Consider the following 18659-nt stretch of genomic DNA (forward strand, 5'->3'; position numbering starts at 1 on the left):
TCGTGTCTGACTCTTGAAACCCCATGGACTCTAGCCCAACAGGCTCCTCTGTCCATGGGATTTCTCAGGCAAGAATACTGGAGTGGGTTGCCGTTCCATTCTCCAGGGGATCTTCCCAACCCAGGGACTGAACCCACGTCTCCTGTGTTTCCTGCATTAGCAGGCAGATTATTTTGCCACTGAGCCACCTGGGAAGCCACCTTCTCCCAGGGATCTTGTCAAACCCACGTGTCTTGCAGATTCTTAACCACTGAGCCACCAGGGAAGCCCATTTGTGGTCATAGTTAAATCCAGTTATGGATGGCTAGACCATCCTTCCAGGGAGAAGCTCCCCAATGTGGAATACCCTGCAACAACTTGGGCAGCCCACCATTTGGCACAGGTGAGTGTAGAGCTGTCATGACAGCCTTGTAGCTAGATGGCTTTGGATAGCCTGCTTGCCAGCCATCTGAGTCACCCACCTGGCTGCAAGTCTCAGTGATTATATTTAGGGTAAAAGTAATGCTATCAGGTTTGGGGCACCTTTCCAGATCTTCATGAGTCAAGAGAGCAGAGTCACTAGGACTTTGCCTTTTTGGATAATGGACATGTTTCCAACCGCTTAACCGTTTTTAAAAGTGATAGGACCTTCCAAACACTTGAGTGTCCAAACCTTACTTGTGTTAGAGGCTAAAATTTTGAGACTTAATGTTAACACACTTATCAGGTTTTGCTTGAGAGGCTTTGCTTTTTAGTATTTTTCTTTTCTTTTTTCTGGTTGCTGCTGCTGCTGCCAAATCGCTTCAGTCGTGTCTGACTCTGTGCGACCCCATAGACGGCGGCCCACCAGGCTCCCCCGTCCCTGGGATTCTCCAGGCAAGAATACTGGAGTGGGTTGCCATTGCCTTCTCCGTTTTTTCTGGTTAGGTGGATTTTATTCGACCTACTTATGTATTAAATTATTGGAGTTCTTCAACATTAAATAAAGCTAGTGCTACAAAGATAAGTGCTAAATAAATCAGAACTCCTTTCTGATTTATTTACTTGCTTTTCAGAGTTTGCTGTAAGACTACCACAGTATACCCGGAATGAGGCCTGGTTTGTGCCTCATTATACACTTATACACATTTGTTTTTAGGTTAAAACAATATTTTCATATTAGAAAATTGTTATATGACAGGTATGATAACTTGAAATTATAAGTAGGCAAAAAGAAGAATGAAATAAGTTTAATTCTTCCTTTTAAAGTTGATTTACATTTTATGGATTACCAGTGCTAATATATCTTCACAGACCACTTAAAAAAACTTTTTTTGGGGGGGAATGACAAAAATGAAGTTCTTTTGCATCACCTTGCGTTTTGGTGCTGAACAGTGAATTCATTGTGAGCCGTTTTCCGTGCCGTAATATTTCTTCTACAGTGCTGTGCTTAGTTGCTCAGTCATATCTGACTCTGTGATCCCAGGGCTATAGCCCACCAGGCTCCTCTGTCCATGAGGATTCTCCAGGCAAGGATACTGGAGTGGGTTGCCATGCCCTCCTCCAGGGGATCTTCCCAACCCAGGGATTGAACCCAGGTCTCCTGCATTGCAGGCAGATTCTTTACCATCTGAGCCACCCAGGAGGCCCAAATATCACTTTGCTATCTCCTTGCATGGATATTTCATGATTTCCTTAACCAGTATGTGATACCATTTTGAGACATTGTGGTGTTATATCGTGAAACTCTGAAATAATGTGAATGAATTTTAAAAGAAATCTATTAAATGATTATTTAAAGTTTATAATTATTTAATCTCAAATGAGCAACCTTACTCTAGTGGCAGGAAGTCACTTATCATGAGCTTATCATCTGTCATTGTCTTTCATGCTCCTATATCTTGAACATATGTCTAGGAAGATAGGCTGCGTTGACTTGCAGGACAGTTCCAAATTAAGGAATAACATTAGTATGGGTAGCTAATCTACGTAAAAATAGTTTCTTGTCTTTCTACATTAATTTTTTTATAGGTAATTTGAGATACTTGACAGTATCTGAAGTCTGTTTTTATTTTCTTTTCCTGAACTTGAAATGAGTTTTTGTTCTTAAATTGCTTGGGAGTTATGAGTGTTGTTTTTGATGTGACACTTTAATATTTCCTCCTTATGAAGAGGATCTTTCTCGATGCAAGAATTGCTATAGACATTTAAACTGGAAGAATAAGGGAATATCGTGGCAACCTACTTTTAAAGCAGAGTTTGAGTCTCATATTTTGAAAAAATTTAGGTGTGTTGGCATGATTTTTCTTTCATGTCTCCTAAGAAAGTTGGTGGTCTGGCTGGGTGTGTAGCTAATTTGGGGGATCTATTCAATCACTGAACTGATTGGAGAACAGGGTAACCTATCTAGATCGTTAGCTCTTTGTTAGTATGATTGGCCATTATTTCATGTGTGTGGTGTGAAAGCAGAAGAGGTGTAACTGCCTACTTCAGTATTCCTGGGCCTTCCCTGGTGGCTCACACAGTAAAGAATCGACCTGCAATGCAGGAGACCGGGTTCATTCCCTAGGTCTGGAAAATCTCCTGGAGAAGGGAATGGCCACCCACTTGCCTAGAGAATTCCATGAACCTGGTGGGCTACAGTCCATGGGGTCAAAGTCTGACCCGACTGAGACACTTTCACTTTTTCATTTTCAAACTTCAGCTAGAATTGACCCTGGCCCTGGGACATACTTTTCTAAAAATAGCCTGAATAGTCCCTTTCATATGAGTGGAACTGCTGCTCTGTGGAAATTTCCTTTCCAGTTGAGCCCCACGTGTTTTTACATCAAATTAGTCTCCTTCGGTTACAGATGTATACATGGTCACCTATAATGTATAGTGGAAATTTAAATTAATCCAAGAATAGGTATGTAATTTTTCCATGGGCATTGTGTTAACCCTTCTCTTCCACTTCTAAATGTGTGAAAATGAATCCACTACTTATACAGAATAGAACGATAGCGCTTTATCACATGTCTGCACTCCTAGGCAGCAGTTGGGCTGCATTGTAACATGTGTACACATCCCCCACCCCAACCCCTGGGTCACTGATGATGGTGCTCTTGTAAATTGAGCACAGTGATTCTGGCTAAGGAAGGCTTTCTCCAAGTAGTTTCATCATTTTTTGTAAAGCTAACTTCCAAGATAGGGAGATCTTTTTAATGGCTGTTTAGAATAAGGATTGACAAACTAGAGCCTTTTGGCCAGATTTGACAAGTATCCTGTTTCTGAATGGCTCATAATCTAAGAATTTTTTTATTTCTTTGGGATGGGTGGGATGTAGGAATGATTTAAAAAAACAAGATTTGTGAGATGTGAAAAAATGATTAAAAAAAATAAGATTTGTGAGATGTGAAAAAATTTCAGTGCGTGTGAATAAAATTTTAGTGGAACACAGCTTTGCACATTTGCATACATGTCTGTGGCTACATTGAGTGTATGTAAGAGAGACTCATAACCCCTAAAATGTAAAATATTTAGTTTTACCTTTCACATGAAAAGTTAGCATACTTTTTATTTAAGACATCATTTTATTAGGAGAATGATTTTTTTTTAATGATAGAGATTCTGCAAAACGTAACTGGATGCAGAAGACTGTAGTTGAAGTTTTGTTTAGTTAAATGAAATTCTGTTAAAGTACTCACACACCAGTTTCTAGATGTCTTTAAGAATGTGTAAAACAAAATGTAATTTCTTTAATTTTTTTATTAAAATGTGGTTGATATACAGTGTTGTATTAGTTTCTGGTGTACAGCAAAGTGTTTCAGTTCTCTGTGTGTGTGTGTGTATGTATTCTTTTTCATATTCTTTTCCATTATGATTTATTGCAGGATATTGAATATAATTCCCTATGTTATACAATAGGGTCTTATAGTTTATATTGTATATATTAGTATCCAAAATGTACTTTCAAAATATCTGTTTTGAAGATTTTTTTTTAAGTATAATACTCCTTTTATAGGTAAACGTTAACCCAAGTTTTTAAATACTTTTTTAGTTGATTTAAATTCCTATATTATAATGATATTATGGCAGGAATGTGGATGTGACCCAGATCCAAATCAGGATAGTGACAAATTGCTACAAAGCATCACTGTGTTGCTGATAAATATCATCAGACCTACAATTGTAAAAACAAATTCATCCTTGTGATTCCTCTTCATTTAGTGTTTTGTTATATGGACACTTGGGCTTCCCAGGTGGTTCAGTGGTAAAGAATCCACCTGCCAATGCAGGAGATGTAGGTTTGATCCCTGGGTCAGAAAGATCCCCTGGAGAGGGACATGGCAACCCACTGCAATATTCTTGCCTGGAAAATCCCATGGACAGAGGAGCCTGGTGGGCTACAGTCCCTGGTATTGCAGAGTTGGACACATGCATGTACATACACACACACACACACACACACGGACACTAAAGTCTGAGTTCTTTGCTGATTAGAGAGTGTGGGCAGATGTGTGTTTGTAGCAAGATTTGGTGGAGTCAGTTGCTGCTGCTGCTGCTGCTGCGTCGCTTTAGTCGTGTCCGACTCTGTGCGACCCCATAGACAGCAGCCCAGCAGGCTCCCCCGTCCCTGGGATTCTCCAGGCAAGAATACTGGAGTGGGTTGCCATTTCCTTCTCCAATGCATGAAAGTGAAAAGTGAAAGTGAGTCACTCAGTTGTATCCGAGTCGGTTAGGGCAAGCCAAAAACTATGCTCATCTCTTTCCCACCAGTTACTTGTATACTTCCTCCCACCCCCAGCTCCTATTATCTGTGCTGTGTTCTTTAAAATTCAACTTGTTCTTGCCTTCCTTATGGACCTGATGGTGGTGAAAAGGAATTTTTTTTTTTAAGATCGTATATCTGTGGGATAAATCAGCAAATGGTTGGGGTTTTTAATTGCATGAGCAGTAAATTCTCAGAAGAGTTACAAGCACTGAAATCTGCCTACGAGCTGATCAGTGTTGTCGGAGATGCCAGATGACTCAGGTCCACAGTGCTTTGAAAGGAGACAAGGCTATTTTTTTATCTCTACAGGAAATACATAACTTATACACCTCTTAGGCTTATCTAAACCTCCAACTTGGGAGGATTTAGGGAATGTGTCATTTGGTATACTGCTGATTGCAGAATATCTAAGAAAACACAGCTCAGATTTAACCTGGCGAATTGCAGGGAGTTATGTATCTTTAAAAGCAAAATGCATATTTAATGACTTAGACGGTGCGTTGAGGCACTTACAAAATGCAGATGAGCCCAGATTTTCATTTTTAGGAATCAGAATTATACCTAGCTCATTCTTTATGCATTAAACATGTTCCTTGTGCAACTTGCCATGTATAGCCCCAGCTGTACTCGTGTAATTTAGCGCTCTCAGAATGAAGTCTCTTGTCACCAGCATTAGGGACAGGGCTGGAATTAGGATGAGGCAAGAGAGATGCCTAGGGTGCAGAATTTAAGGAGGTGCTCACTCTTGGTGTCTACCTGAATCTGCAGGACCTGGAGGATGAGAGCCTTCTTAAATTCCTCACCTTAGGTGTTTTTCTTGCCACATCCTTGTCCTGGCCCTGATGGGGTCCCTTGAAGATTTTCTAAAATAACCCCATTCTGGGTCAGATTCTCAAATTACTTAATCTTGGGGGAGGTGAGGTGGGCCAGGAATGTGCTTTTTAACCTCATCTCTCTGTGCTTCAAATGCACCTTGAAGTTTGAGGGGCCCTCTGAGCTTGGTTGGCCAGCCTACGAGCCAACAGGACAAAAGCTGCTTGGCTTGCCTCAGGTTATAGTTGGGATAGTAGCTTAAAAATGTGCCTGATTAACCAGCACACAGGAACAAGTAGGCCAGCCAGACCACACTGTTTGCCAGCCCTGGCCATTGTATAGCTGCTACCAGGTGTCGCGCTGGAAGGCTTGGATCTTAGGGCACTTGTAACCAAAGCTAAATGTAATTGATTATGTAATTTTCAACTGTTCCAATGTTTTATAAGTTTATTATTAGCTGTGTTCATTGTAAAAAAAAAATTAGAAAATAAGTCAAAAGAATGAAACAGATATTGAGGTATAACTCTACTACCCAGATACAACAACTATAAATCTAATGCACCCTTTCAGCCCCCTCTTTTTTTTTTCCTACTGAGTAATAGTTAATTCCACTAAAAATCCAGGAACAATGAATGACAAGAGGAAGGTTGTTATGAGGAAATCTGTCTTATGAACTTGATTCCCATTTGAATTCTGTCCAGTTGGATTCTATCCAGTTATCTTTGCTATCTGTGTGTGGACCTTCTCTCATCGTTAATCTCAGTATGGAAGAAAAAATCCACATGGCCAGGTTTATGTGCCGATTTCTTATCTCGTGGCCCACTATTGCAAAAATGGTGTAACAGGAAAGTCACCATAGGCTGATATTCCAGGTCCCTTCTTGTGACACTGAATTCCTTTGGAATTTGAAGGACTTTTTTTTTTTGGGAGGACTTAATAATTAACAGCTCTTACTGTGTGTCTGCCACAGGTCAGACTCTGCTAGGAGTCAGAAGTACAGTCCGTAAGACATGGTCCTTGCCCTTGAGAACAGTCGGATGGAGGCAGACCAGGATATTATAGAAGTGCGTCAGGTGCTCTAAAGTGCTTCGGGAGTAGGGAAGCGAGACCAACCAACTTGGCTTTGGAGAGTTGAGGATGGCTAGGAAAAGGAGATGACACTTGAATTCAGTCCAGAGAGACCTGCTGTATGGCGCCTGCCGTCTTCAGCAAATAGCATTCTCCTCAAGTTCCACTATTTTCTGTGTTATGTCCTACTTTTCAGCCTGGTCACACAGTTGCCCATGATAATTAAATGAAACTTGCCAGATGGACGCTTTCGCAAGACGATGGCTTGTCTTCTTGCTCTATTTGTGAAAGCTGGCGTTGGATCCAAACTCTCAAGGATGCCCCTACCTTGAGATTGCTTTTGGAGTGTTGCTCTTTTGTGTGTATTAGCCAAATGGCCTGCCCATCAGCAGGGCCAGGTTGAATGACAGGTGGGTGTGCCATGCATGCAGACACTTTGATCCCTGCCAAGCCATTTTGCCTGCAAGGAGATGAGGTGCTGAGAGGTTGTTCTACAAAGATGTCATTTATCAGCATTACCTTCCTTCGAAGAAATTAGTTTCTGACCTGTTGGCCTTTTCCTCTGACCAAATATATTTATTTTTCCTATCAGTTGCAATGTAATCAATGTCAAATTCCCAGTTCTTTGGGTTAAAACACATACATGTTATCATGCTGTGTTAAGCAGTTTCTCTTCAATATCTAATATCTTTATATATTGAAAAGAATATGTAGAGTGACCAATACAGTTAACTTAATTGGTACCAAACTTGATTAACCTAAGAGGGTGGGTACTCTAAGGAGAAAAAATAATAAATGAGTAGTAATAAAGTGGTAATTAATACTTAAAATTTTTTTTGAAAATTTATTTACTGGCTATTCTGGGTCTTAAGTCAAGGCATGTGGGATCTTCAGTTGCAGCATGTGGGATCTAGTTCCCTGACCAAAGATCGAACCCAGGCCCCCTGCACTGGGACATAGGGTCTTAGTCACTGAAGCACCAGGGAAGTCCCATTAATTAATGCTTTTACTGTTTGATTTCTGTGAATCATTCTTGATTCTTTGTCAAGAATCATTTCACTTCATTGTCACAACATCACTATGAAGAATTCCTGTTGTTTCTGTTGTTATTCCCATTGGATACCCGGAGACTTGGTGGACAGCAGAGAGCCACCAAAAGCCAGAGCTTGGGTACAGTTCTGTCCACCACACACAGGGCCACCCACAGCTCTGTGCACAGGCTTGGGGGCGGCACCCGCGATGCTGTGCCAGGGATGCAGGATGAACTCATCACTGTCCCTGCCGTCAGATGCTTCCAGTGTAGTTTAGTTTACTCATTCTCAGAGGGTTCACATCCTTCAAGTGTATTACCAGTAGAACAGCTGAATGTAAGTTCTTTTCCCGTTCACTAATCTCAAGAATTTGCAGGGTACCTTTGATTGAATATCAGTTGATTATTATAGTTACACAGAAATGTCAAATTAGAGCATTCCTGCTGATACAGTTTACTTTTTGAGTGATTGTACTCAGGTTTAGACATATGTATGAGTAAAACTCTTGGGCTGGTTTCCTCTTCTAATTTTCTATTCCTATTTTGCATTTGAAATAAAAGTTTGGAGTTAAAAGCCCATATTGTGTTTTACTCTGATGTTTTGGCTTCTCTATAAAGGGGTGATTCAGCTGCTCGTCTACACCATCCCTTCCACACCCCCATCAAAAAAAGGAGGAGGGAAATTTTCGAGGGGGGGCGGATCTTATCTCTTCCCGTAACTCCTCCTAATTTCTTCTAGTTCTTGCAATAACTTGAAATTCCAATGAGATTCTGATGGCAGGAATACTTTAATAAACAGTGTTGTTGTTAAGTCACATCTGACTCTTTGCAACCTCATGCACACCAGGCTTCCCTGTCCCTCACTATCTCCTGGGGTTTGCCCAAGTTCATGTTCATTGAGTCGGTGATGCCATCCATTCCATCTCATTCTCTGCCACCCTCTTCTCCTCCTGCCCTCAATCTTTCCCAGCATCAGGGTATATTCGAATGAGTCAGCTTTTTGCATCAGGTGGCCAAGAGTATTGGAGCTTCAGCATTTTCACCTGTTAGACAGTTGGGAACCCTAGAATCCTGATTAGAACCCATCTTCCAGGTTCCCCATCCCTGGGAACAGAAACCTTGCCAGGTGGTCCTGCAACCTCAGTCATCCCTGAGGCAGGGAGAGCTCAGAGACCCCCACATCCACAGGATGAACAGTCCACACGGGGGCTGGGTAGCTTTAACCAGGAAAGCCTTTTTCGTGGTCAGACCTTCACATCCTCCTACCTGTACCTTCCATTCACTGGTTCACATTCTCCCCTTTGAGCAACATGCTCCCTCAGGGTCCCTTTCATCCTTGAGAAAGTTTTTAAAAATTCAGAAATTGTGGAGGGAGCCTTGGTGAGGTTTTCTAGCAGTCTGACATATGGCCGCTTCTCTCTTCCTCCAGCAAAACCAGAAATTCTGACGCATGACAGGCTGGTGAATGGCATGCTACAGTGCGTGGCCGCAGGGTTCCCGGAGCCAACCATTGATTGGTACTTTTGTCCAGGAACCGAGCAGAGGTGAGATGATTATTTTGGATACCACTTAACACTCATCAGGAAGACTGCAATTCAGTTGAATTTCAAATATGTTTTCAAAGTATTATTATTTTTTTAAAACTTTGTTTTGATTAATTTTTTTCTATCCATGTGGCTTTTTAGAGAGCATAATTGCTATATTTTTCTTGGTAGACATTAATTTTGTTTGTTGAAACATGATTACTGAACGACATCTTTATTTTGGTGGTTATCTTTTGGATTTATCATGCAATTTCCAGCCTGCAGGTAGATAAAGCAATTTCCCAGGACAGAGTAATTAGATTTCCAGTATATACACAGAAGGTAATATGTGTGGGAAATGTGACTGTAGTTATCATGAAAAAAATTACCTCAGAAGTTAATTGCCAAGTTACCAAAAAAGTAATGATCGCACAATTACCATACATACGGCGCTGGGGAGCTACATGTCTTAAAAAGGTTTTCTCCTTGATGAGGTGCCTAGCCCCTGAGCAGAGCGCATCTGGAATTGTACTTCCTCTCTTTCACAATCCACACTTAAGCCTTAAATTGTCCTTTCGCATTACCTGAAGATGAAAATGGGGTCAGCTTCACTGTTTTTATCCATCAAATGCTATTTTACGCTCAGGCTTTAAAGCCCAGTGTAACATCACAATTGAGTAGTTACAGTAATAATAGAAATTTCATTTTTCACAGAACAGCTCTTTTTTAAAAAAATAAACAGCAAGTTGGAGAGGTTATGTAAGACTTGTTCTCAGCTGGGTTTTAGTTGAGTGTTTTCTTTGGGGGAGAAGTAGGGAGGTTCAAGACCCCTGGAAAGCTTGCCCGCAGGGGACACAGCCCCAGTAGTTGTAGACATTCGCTGAGAAAATGTTTATGGAATGCCAACTATATGCTGGACATGGGTCTAGTGAACAAAACACACCTGAGTCCCATTAGTGAGTTTATATTCTAGTGAGGAGAGACGGATAGAAGATTGACAACTACCATATGCAGGTGTTACGAGCCAAGGGAGAAAGTAAAACCAGGTATGGGAACAAAATTGCTAGGCATGTGGGGGGGATAATTTAAAATAGAGTCATCTGAGTCCGGTTCCTGGTGATCTTTGCCACCTGGAGTTCATTCAGCCCAGCAGGCACTGTCTCCATCTCCCTCCATGGCACTTCGAGCCAGAGCATCCTCACTTCCAGGGTGTGGGGGTGGCCCTATCTTCATCCTTATAGACTTTATTGCTTTCCTCCTCCACCGTCTTCCTTTTCAACCCTGCATACATCTGTTCACAACTACTTGATTTATAAATGGCTGCTGTGTGCAGGGATGGGAGCCAGCGGTCTTACTGAATTCATCTCTAATCCTTTCAGTAACCCTCCAAGATGGGTATTACTACCCCAGTTTTACAGCTGTAGGAACTGAGTCTTGGAGACTTAAGTACTACTCACAAGTCAACAGAGTAGGTGTTTGAGTCTGGATTTCAAACCCACATCTCACCTCAAAACCTCTTCTCTTTCTCCTCTTCCAAGTGCTTTTCTTGCTCTCGGTGGCACAGACATGTTCATTTGTCATCACACTTCCACTTGTAAAAGGGAATATCTGATTATGAATCTCTGACTTGGTTTTAAAAGTATGCCGTATCCAATGCATTCAGTTGATCTTCTCTGAGAGTAAGTCTGGGCTGCTGTTTCTCCCACCTAGGTGTTCTGTTCCTGTTGGGCCAGTGGATGTACAGATCCAAAACTCATCTGTCTCACCATTTGGAAAACTAGTGGTTTATAGCACCATTGATGACAGCACATTCAAACACAATGGGACGGTGGAATGCAGGGCTTACAACGATGTGGGCAAGAGTTCTGCCTCTTTTAACTTTGCATTTAAAGGTAACAGCAAAGGTATATTTCTTTTTAATCCAATTTAAGGGGATGTTTAGACTCTGCCTGCCATGTCAATCATGACTTTTAAGTCCATTCCATCACTGGCATGTCATTTCCGGTAATATCTACATTACGCATGTGATTGTCATCAAACGTACTAAGTTTCATTCTGTGCTAGTTTGTTAATAAAGTGTGTGCAGTAACCATGCACTTTATGTGTTTTATGTATTTTATGCGTGTGTGCACATATGTATGCCTGTGTGTATGCATGCGTGTGTGTATATGTATAAAATTAATCATGTATTTCCAACTGTTTCCATTAGAAAAGGGTAGAGAAATAAAATAGGGGAAGTAGATTTACCTTATACCCAAACAGAAACAGAATTAGGACAATTAAATTTAAATTCAATTAAAAATCATTTACATTGTTACTTAAAATCAGTTATTTTAACACATCGCCAGATACCTTGTTAGAAAGTTAACATTACCTTTTGTGAAATCATGTTAAGGAGCTATTTTCTTTTAACATCTTTAAAATCTGATTCATGAATGACTAGCTCTCCCAACATAAGTTAAATGATCCTGTAGACAAATTGATGAATTGGTATGAAGTTGGAAGACAAAAGAACTGGGTGCATACATTGTAGGATTCGGTTTTTGTTTTCTTCAGTTGGCAGAGACAAGTGCCAAAAAGTAGTATTTGTTCGGTATTTGAGTGATGAGGAGAAGAGTCTTATATTGTTCTTCATCATGGATTTTTTTTTTTTCCAGGCAGGGCAATGAAAAGAACACTTTAAAAAATGTTTTTCTCAGTTGTGAAAGACACTCAATGCTCCATGTAGAAAATTTGGGAAATACAGGAAAGCATAAAGAATAAAGTAATAAAACATCCATAAAGGAAACATCTTAAAGTTCAAGGCAGGAATTTGAAGTACAAAGTTCACTCAGATGTCACTTTTTACTGGAAAACTGCCTAACGTTATTCTTGTGCTGTGGAAATCTCAACTTCTTTCCCACAGTTTTCTGGTTGAAAGTGCTTATGTTAAAAGATTCCTAGAGTAAGATAATAGCCAAGGCAGGGAGCTCAGATGCACCTGGTTTGACTCCTGCTGTGATGGGTGGTAGGTAGTGTGGGAGGTGGGTGAGTTGGAGGTGAGAGGTGTTGTGTGAAGATCTGATGCAGCTAATAGGTTGTGATTCCACATCCCTCTTTGATTTTAGAACAAATCCATGCTCACACCCTGTTCACGCCGTTGCTGATTGGTTTTGTGATCGCAGCTGGTTTAATGTGTATCTTCGTGATGATTCTTACGTACAAATATTTGCAGGTAACCATTTATTTGTTCTCTCCCTCAAATGCTGTAATGGCAGAACCATTAACCATTAAAAGATGACTCCTCTTTCCCTTTCTCTCTCCACCAGAAGCCCATGTATGAAGTACAGTGGAAAGTTGTCGAGGAGATAAATGGGAACAATTATGTTTACATAGACCCAACACAACTTCCTTATGATCACAAATGGGAGTTTCCCAGGAACAGGCTGAGTTTTGGTCAGTATGCTACAGGGGTTTTCCATGACACCTTTTTGTTTTCACATAGCAGTGCCTTTAGGGAATCCCAATAGCTTTCTTTATTTTATTTCACCTGAAACAATAAGGTTTTTCCTGCAATTTCGCTGCCTTTGGTAGATTTAGTATCAGGTACACTTTAGGGAAGTGTATCTTGACACATTTGTCCCTAATTCCCTTATTGGTTTTGAAATGACACAAATGTTTCTTCAGTTCCACCACCACCACTCACTCCCTTGCCTTCCTTCCTACAGGGAAAACCTTGGGTGCTGGCGCCTTTGGGAAAGTCGTTGAGGCCACTGCTTACGGCTTAATTAAATCGGATGCAGCCATGACTGTTGCTGTCAAGATGCTCAAACGTAAGTTCCTGCAGGCTGTTATGGGTGCTCACCGTCAGTGTCCCAGGTTTGCTTTTTTCTAAAATAAGATGTTTTTAATTTTAGCAAGCGCCCATTTAACAGAACGAGAAGCCCTAATGTCTGAACTCAAAGTCTTGAGTTACCTCGGTAATCATATGAATATTGTGAATCTTCTGGGAGCATGCACCATTGGAGGTAAGGACATGGCCAACCTGCCTCTTGTAATTGGTCAAATTATCAAAAGGTGGGAGATTTTGATATGATTTTTGACAATGCTTGATTATAAGCTCATTGCAGGATTTTGACCCAAATGTTTAACCTTTTGCTGGATTCCCCCCAACCCCATTGAATGTTAAGAATGTATATTTTAATGTTTATAAGAATATATGGGGCTTCTCTGGTGGCTCAGACAATAAAGAATCTGCCTGCAGTGTAGGAGACCCAGGTTCATGTGTCTTGTTCTTAAGAATTATATTTTGTGTTTATCATCATGGGGTAGAACACCCAGGAGGACGTACCTAGTTACTGTCGTGTATATCACACCAACATTGACCTCTTGAATATCTTGAGAATGTCTCATCTCCTCCAGAAAGCTTTTCTTTTATTTTGCGAGCTTTTATTTAGGCTGGATGACTCTTTAGCCACTAAAGAGTTAATGTTCATGTGCATGCTATCATTGAAAATAGGCCTCTAAGCCTACCAGCCCTCAAATCTACACCAAAAGAGCAAAGACTTCACTTCGATAAAAAAAGAAATTTCCAGTTTTGAAGCATTCATTAGTCCTCCCATCAAGACTTTCTACGATGTTTCCAGAAAACATTTTGGTCCAAAGGAACAAAGATGTATTAAAATGAGCCATTCCTCAAGATCTGGAGAGATCCACGGTCAAGTTGACAGCTTTCTGTAATTTCTTAAAACAGCCCCCATAAATGTTGCTTCACTGACATCATGAATTGTTCATGAGAGATTTTTGCCCAAGTTAGTTAGTTGTTAAATAACTTCAGAGCTATAGTGTTTTAGGCTTTTACAACAGGGAAAGAAAACAGAAGTTCAACTGATAGGGCCCCGAACACACGTGATGGCCCTCCTTTTCAGGGTTTCTCCGCACCTTCCAGTCTCAGCTGGTGGTTCCAGTGGTTGGTTTTCCTATTATGCTGCCGTTTGTGCTTATGCTCATCATCATTTCCATAATGACATTACAAAAGGCGTGAAGCCCTCTCTGTAAACAGAAGTGAATCAGAGGACTCACATAGGAAGCTTGATAACTAATGATGAAGGCTATAACTCCTGTCTAAAACCAGCAGTCATGCCTGACCCCTAATCAGGCAGAAATTCAGGTTACAAAGGTTGTTTGGTTTTACTCCACAGAATCCCGAGTTCTGCTAAGCAATGTTCATAGATAGGATTGTACTCGTACTTGGTAGGCTTAGCATTGACCCTGAATGTGAATGACTGATCGCCCTTGAGTATTTTTATGGAAGACTGGATGGTCTGTATATTTCACCTCCCTCTAATTTTCTCTTAAATGCTCATAGGGCCCACCCTGGTCATTACAGAATATTGTTGCTATGGTGATCTTCTGAATTTTTTGAGAAGAAAACGTGATTCATTTATTTGCTCAAAGCAGGAAGATCATGCTGAAGTGGCACTTTATAAGAACCTTCTTCATTCAAAGGAGTCTTCCTGGTAAGACTGATTGACATAAATAGCTGTTGACAGGTAGTTCATGGGGTCATAAGGGTTTGCAATCAAGGCTGATTCTTTAAAAAAGTGAACTGAGGTACTTTGGGGTGCAAAATCAGAATTATTAAATCATTTAAATGTGATTAATGGTTTAGAAAGTTCAAACTTTTTAGAGATTCAAATAGTCTTGAACTTAAATTTTTGTTGCTTTTTAAAAATGTATCTTTAGTGTTCTCTGAACTTTAGTTCTGTTTAGTTGAATGAATTCTGTACCTGTTTCTCTTAGAATGGTTCTTTCCTGTTGGTCATTCTCTTTATACTGTTGAGCCAGGGTCCTATATAATTTCTGTACCTGTTTCTCTTACCGTGGTTCTTTCTTGTGTGATTCTCTTTATACTATACGATAGGGTCCTATATGCATCTTTAGAGTGAGACACACTGTTTATAGGGAACATGGGGAAGGCTGCCAAGTTGTCACAGTGAATTCCTTTAAAACCTTTAACAGAATGGCAGAGAGCTCCAAATAGCTCTCTGCACCAAGGTTTCTCACCATCTACCTCCGAATTATTTCTGTATTCCTTGCCCTCTTTTTCCTTAACTTAGGTTATCAAGAGGCATAACTACTGTAGCATATTTTTTTTTAATTCTGCACCTTATTTTCATCTCTTTTATCCTTGATACCATTCTGAATTTGAATATGTCAAGAGTTTCAAGTTCCTTTAAGAAGTTGCGTAGTTTACAATCAGAATAGAATTCTCTGCCATCTTTGCCTTTTCTTTCCAAGTGTTTAAGATCCACCATTTAAGATTTTCTAGATTTATGCAGCCCTACAGAATCATAGTCATCATGTCTAATCCCTTATACATTTTATCTCTGCAGTTGTGTGATGGGTTTCCTCTTTCCTTTTTATTTACCATATCCCCTATATTTTGAGAAGGCAAGACTTTGTCTCCTGAACTTAACCCCAGGCCCTGAAGGAGACCTCTTTAAATATGGTTGATGGGCAATTACCTCATAAAAGTGTTTTTCTGTACCTCTGGCTGAAGTTTTAAACCCTAGATGAAGCTTTTTATTTTTTTTCAATCCTGTAAACTTTGAGTGGTGTCAAGTGGCAGTAAAATACAATATAAACCAAACCACCTTTGGTTGTTTCTCTAGCACATATGCTCTTTATATGAATAAATGAACCACTTTGCCTTATTTCTAAAACCTTGGCCCCACACATATTTTTTGATTTTCTGAAATAATGGCCTAAATAGTTCAATCCTGTGTAGTGTTTTTTGTGCTTTGGGATCCCATATGGGATTGGAACCACCAGCACGCTCTGAAGGAGATTGTTGTCATGGTGTTTCTATGCTAATCAGAAGCAGGAAGTACTAGAAATCTTGAAGACTCTCCAGCCAAATGTTACAGATTCAAGAGGTCCAGATGGTTCAGAAAATCATCCAAATTATTGGTGTTTATCTGAACCAAACTTGGTTTTTTTAAACTATCTTCCATCAGTCGCTATATGTTAACGATCCCTGTCTTCCCCCACTAATAACACATCTCAGGAGCGCCGGTTCTTTGTCTCTTTCATTTTATCTCTCTTGAGGCTAATTTAGAGAGTTAGAAGTGATGTGGGATAATGGTTTTGGTTCTCTGTTTCTCATTAAATCCCTGGTGTCGAGAGATAGGACATTTCTAACCAGAGTCCCCTCTACAGTTGAATACAAAAAAAAAAGGCCATCTAATTCTTAGGGATTAGACCCCAATGTTGAATATTAAAAACTCATATCTTACTGAACAAGATTTTCTTCATTCAAACTTGGCAATACTTTCTTTAAATAAATCAGCCTCTTATGTAAAAAAGGGAGTGGAGAGATAGCCTGCCTCTCACATGCTCCCCCATCTCCCATTTTATTTACTCGTGGTTTGATGGATGTTTCATTTCTCCCAGCAATGATAGTACTAATGAGTACATGGACATGAAACCTGGAGTTTCTTATGTTGTACCAACCAAGGCGGCAGACAAGAGGAGATCTGCAAGAATAGGTGGGTACCTATCAAACAATAAGAACAACCTCATTGACTCAGAGTTTCTCATACCACCGTGGAATCTAACATGATTCCTGGTAGTAACCGGTTCTTCTTTACAATAGGCTCAGGGTAAGCAGGTATTTGGAGTCAGAGCCTGTGTTATTGTATCTGAGCATCTTGTTGCATATATGATAACATATGAATATCAAAATACATCAGATACATATAAAAAATATGAGACTTTTGTGTTCATCCACCATTCTTCTTCCTTAAAGATTTTGTAACTTAGCCCAGGATTGGGAATATTAACTTTGTGATTCTGCACCTTCCTATCCTTAACACTGGGGAGAGGATTTGCCTGCAAGTTCACATCAGTTCCCTGATTACCAGCCCTTGGTGTTGTTGTCACTGTCTTTTACTCTCCTTGTCTTAAAGATTTTAATTGCTAAGAAAATCCTTCTTCTCCTAACAGGTTCATACATAGAAAGAGACGTGACTCCTGCTATCATGGAAGATGATGAGCTGGCCCTGGACCTGGAGGACTTGCTGAGCTTTTCTTACCAGGTGGCAAAGGGCATGGCGTTCCTTGCCTCAAAGAATGTAAGTGGGGGTGATTCTCAGAAGGGTCCTGTCCCTGCCCCCATGCCCCCAAGGAGTATTTAGAGCCATACTCAGAATGCAGAGTGTCGCTTGAAGTGTGGTAACCAAAAGCAGAGGAAATATAGTTTCTTCATGTTCCAACTGCTGTCTCTTTGAAATTCCTGTTCTCATAAGTTTTAAAGTGCAAGCCTGTCTAAATGAGCTTTCTATGAATATATTTTTTATATGCAATGAATTCATTTAGAATTTGGCTTTTAGGATGTAGGAGCTGCTCTTAGAAAATAAAGAGATAGTTATTTTATCAGCCAAAGGAAAGGGTATCTCTTGTAGTCGCAGTGCTTGATGAAGCATGTACTTGAGTCTTTTTGAAGTTAGACTTCAAATATTGCATGTATGGTTTACCAAGTGCTGGGGAAGTAAGGAATCAAGAGAGAGTAATAAACATTTGATCAGAAGGTTGAGGGTAGGAAGAGAACGAAGGAACCAAAACAAGAAACATGGTCTCTAGAAGGGTGAGAGGAATTTCTTACGAAACCAGGCTAACAGAATAGGATGAGGTTACAGATCCTACCCTTAAGTGTCATTGGTGACATTTCCAAACAATTACCAAACTAAAAGAGGATACAGGATGGCTGAAATAAAGAGCCTCTTCCCTTTGTCCTTTGGAGGGGTCAAATTCAAGTTGCAGACATTTTAGAAACTCTTTTTAAAAGGACATAGTCAAAGAGAAGCATGTAAAATTAAAGCAGTCCTAAGGGGGGAAAAAAGCATTTATTCAAGCTGGTTTTGAAAGCAATTATAGTAATTAAAGTCCTAACAATGTAAAACACAAATTTGAACATCGTTCAAAGCGTAATCTAGATATTTATTTTTGGTGCACCGAATAGTTTAAATGTAAAGCAAAACTATTGGCTCTATATAACATAAGCGGCATTCTAGCATTAAATATAGCTTTCACTCTTTAAAAAGTTTAAAATAAATTTAAATGGTTTTCTTTGTCTCCTACTCTTCTAATAGTGTATTCATAGAGACTTGGCAGCCAGAAATATCCTCCTTACTCATGGTCGAATCACAAAGATTTGTGATTTTGGTCTAGCCAGAGACATCAAGAATGATTCTAATTATGTGGTCAAAGGAAACGTGAGTACCCACTCTCTCTTGACAGTCCAGCAAAAGATTTTTGTTTCAATTTTTAAAAAATATTGTCTTTTTATGATTTTTGTAATGCAAATCCTACCTTTGCGATATCATGCATTTTAGCAGTCAAATTAAATATACTTTAGCAAAATTCCAATAATAGGATTCCTAATTCTAATTGTGTAATTATAGGGCATGTGAAGGAAACAGAAATAGCCTTAATTTTCATTATAGCTTGAGAATAGCAATGAACTCGATTTTGT

At 39.9% G+C, this 18659-nt stretch overlaps 1 protein-coding gene across 2 annotated transcripts in view; it reads left to right on the top strand.

Annotated features, from left to right (window-relative positions):
- The window catches only part of KIT (KIT proto-oncogene, receptor tyrosine kinase), an 82556-nt gene that overhangs the window by 57172 nt on the left and 6725 nt on the right, over window positions 1-18659 (top strand). The window contains exons 8-17 of one of the 2 annotated variants that reach the window (XM_069593098.1): window positions 9052-9166; window positions 10856-11037; window positions 12253-12359; window positions 12454-12580; window positions 12853-12957; window positions 13042-13152; window positions 14493-14643; window positions 16580-16674; window positions 17132-17259; window positions 18277-18399. In XM_069593098.1, coding sequence (XP_069449199.1) covers window positions 9052-9166; window positions 10856-11037; window positions 12253-12359; window positions 12454-12580; window positions 12853-12957; window positions 13042-13152; window positions 14493-14643; window positions 16580-16674; window positions 17132-17259; window positions 18277-18399 — 1244 coding nt within the window. Of the gene's footprint in view, window positions 1-9051; window positions 9167-10855; window positions 11050-12252; window positions 12360-12453; window positions 12581-12852; window positions 12958-13041; window positions 13153-14492; window positions 14644-16579; window positions 16675-17131; window positions 17260-18276; window positions 18400-18659 lie in introns of both variants that reach the window. The other variant, XM_069593096.1, reaches the window with a different exon arrangement.

This window comes from Ovis canadensis, chromosome 6 (genome assembly GCF_042477335.2).
Source record: "Ovis canadensis isolate MfBH-ARS-UI-01 breed Bighorn chromosome 6, ARS-UI_OviCan_v2, whole genome shotgun sequence".
NCBI lineage: Eukaryota > Metazoa > Chordata > Mammalia > Artiodactyla > Bovidae > Ovis > Ovis canadensis.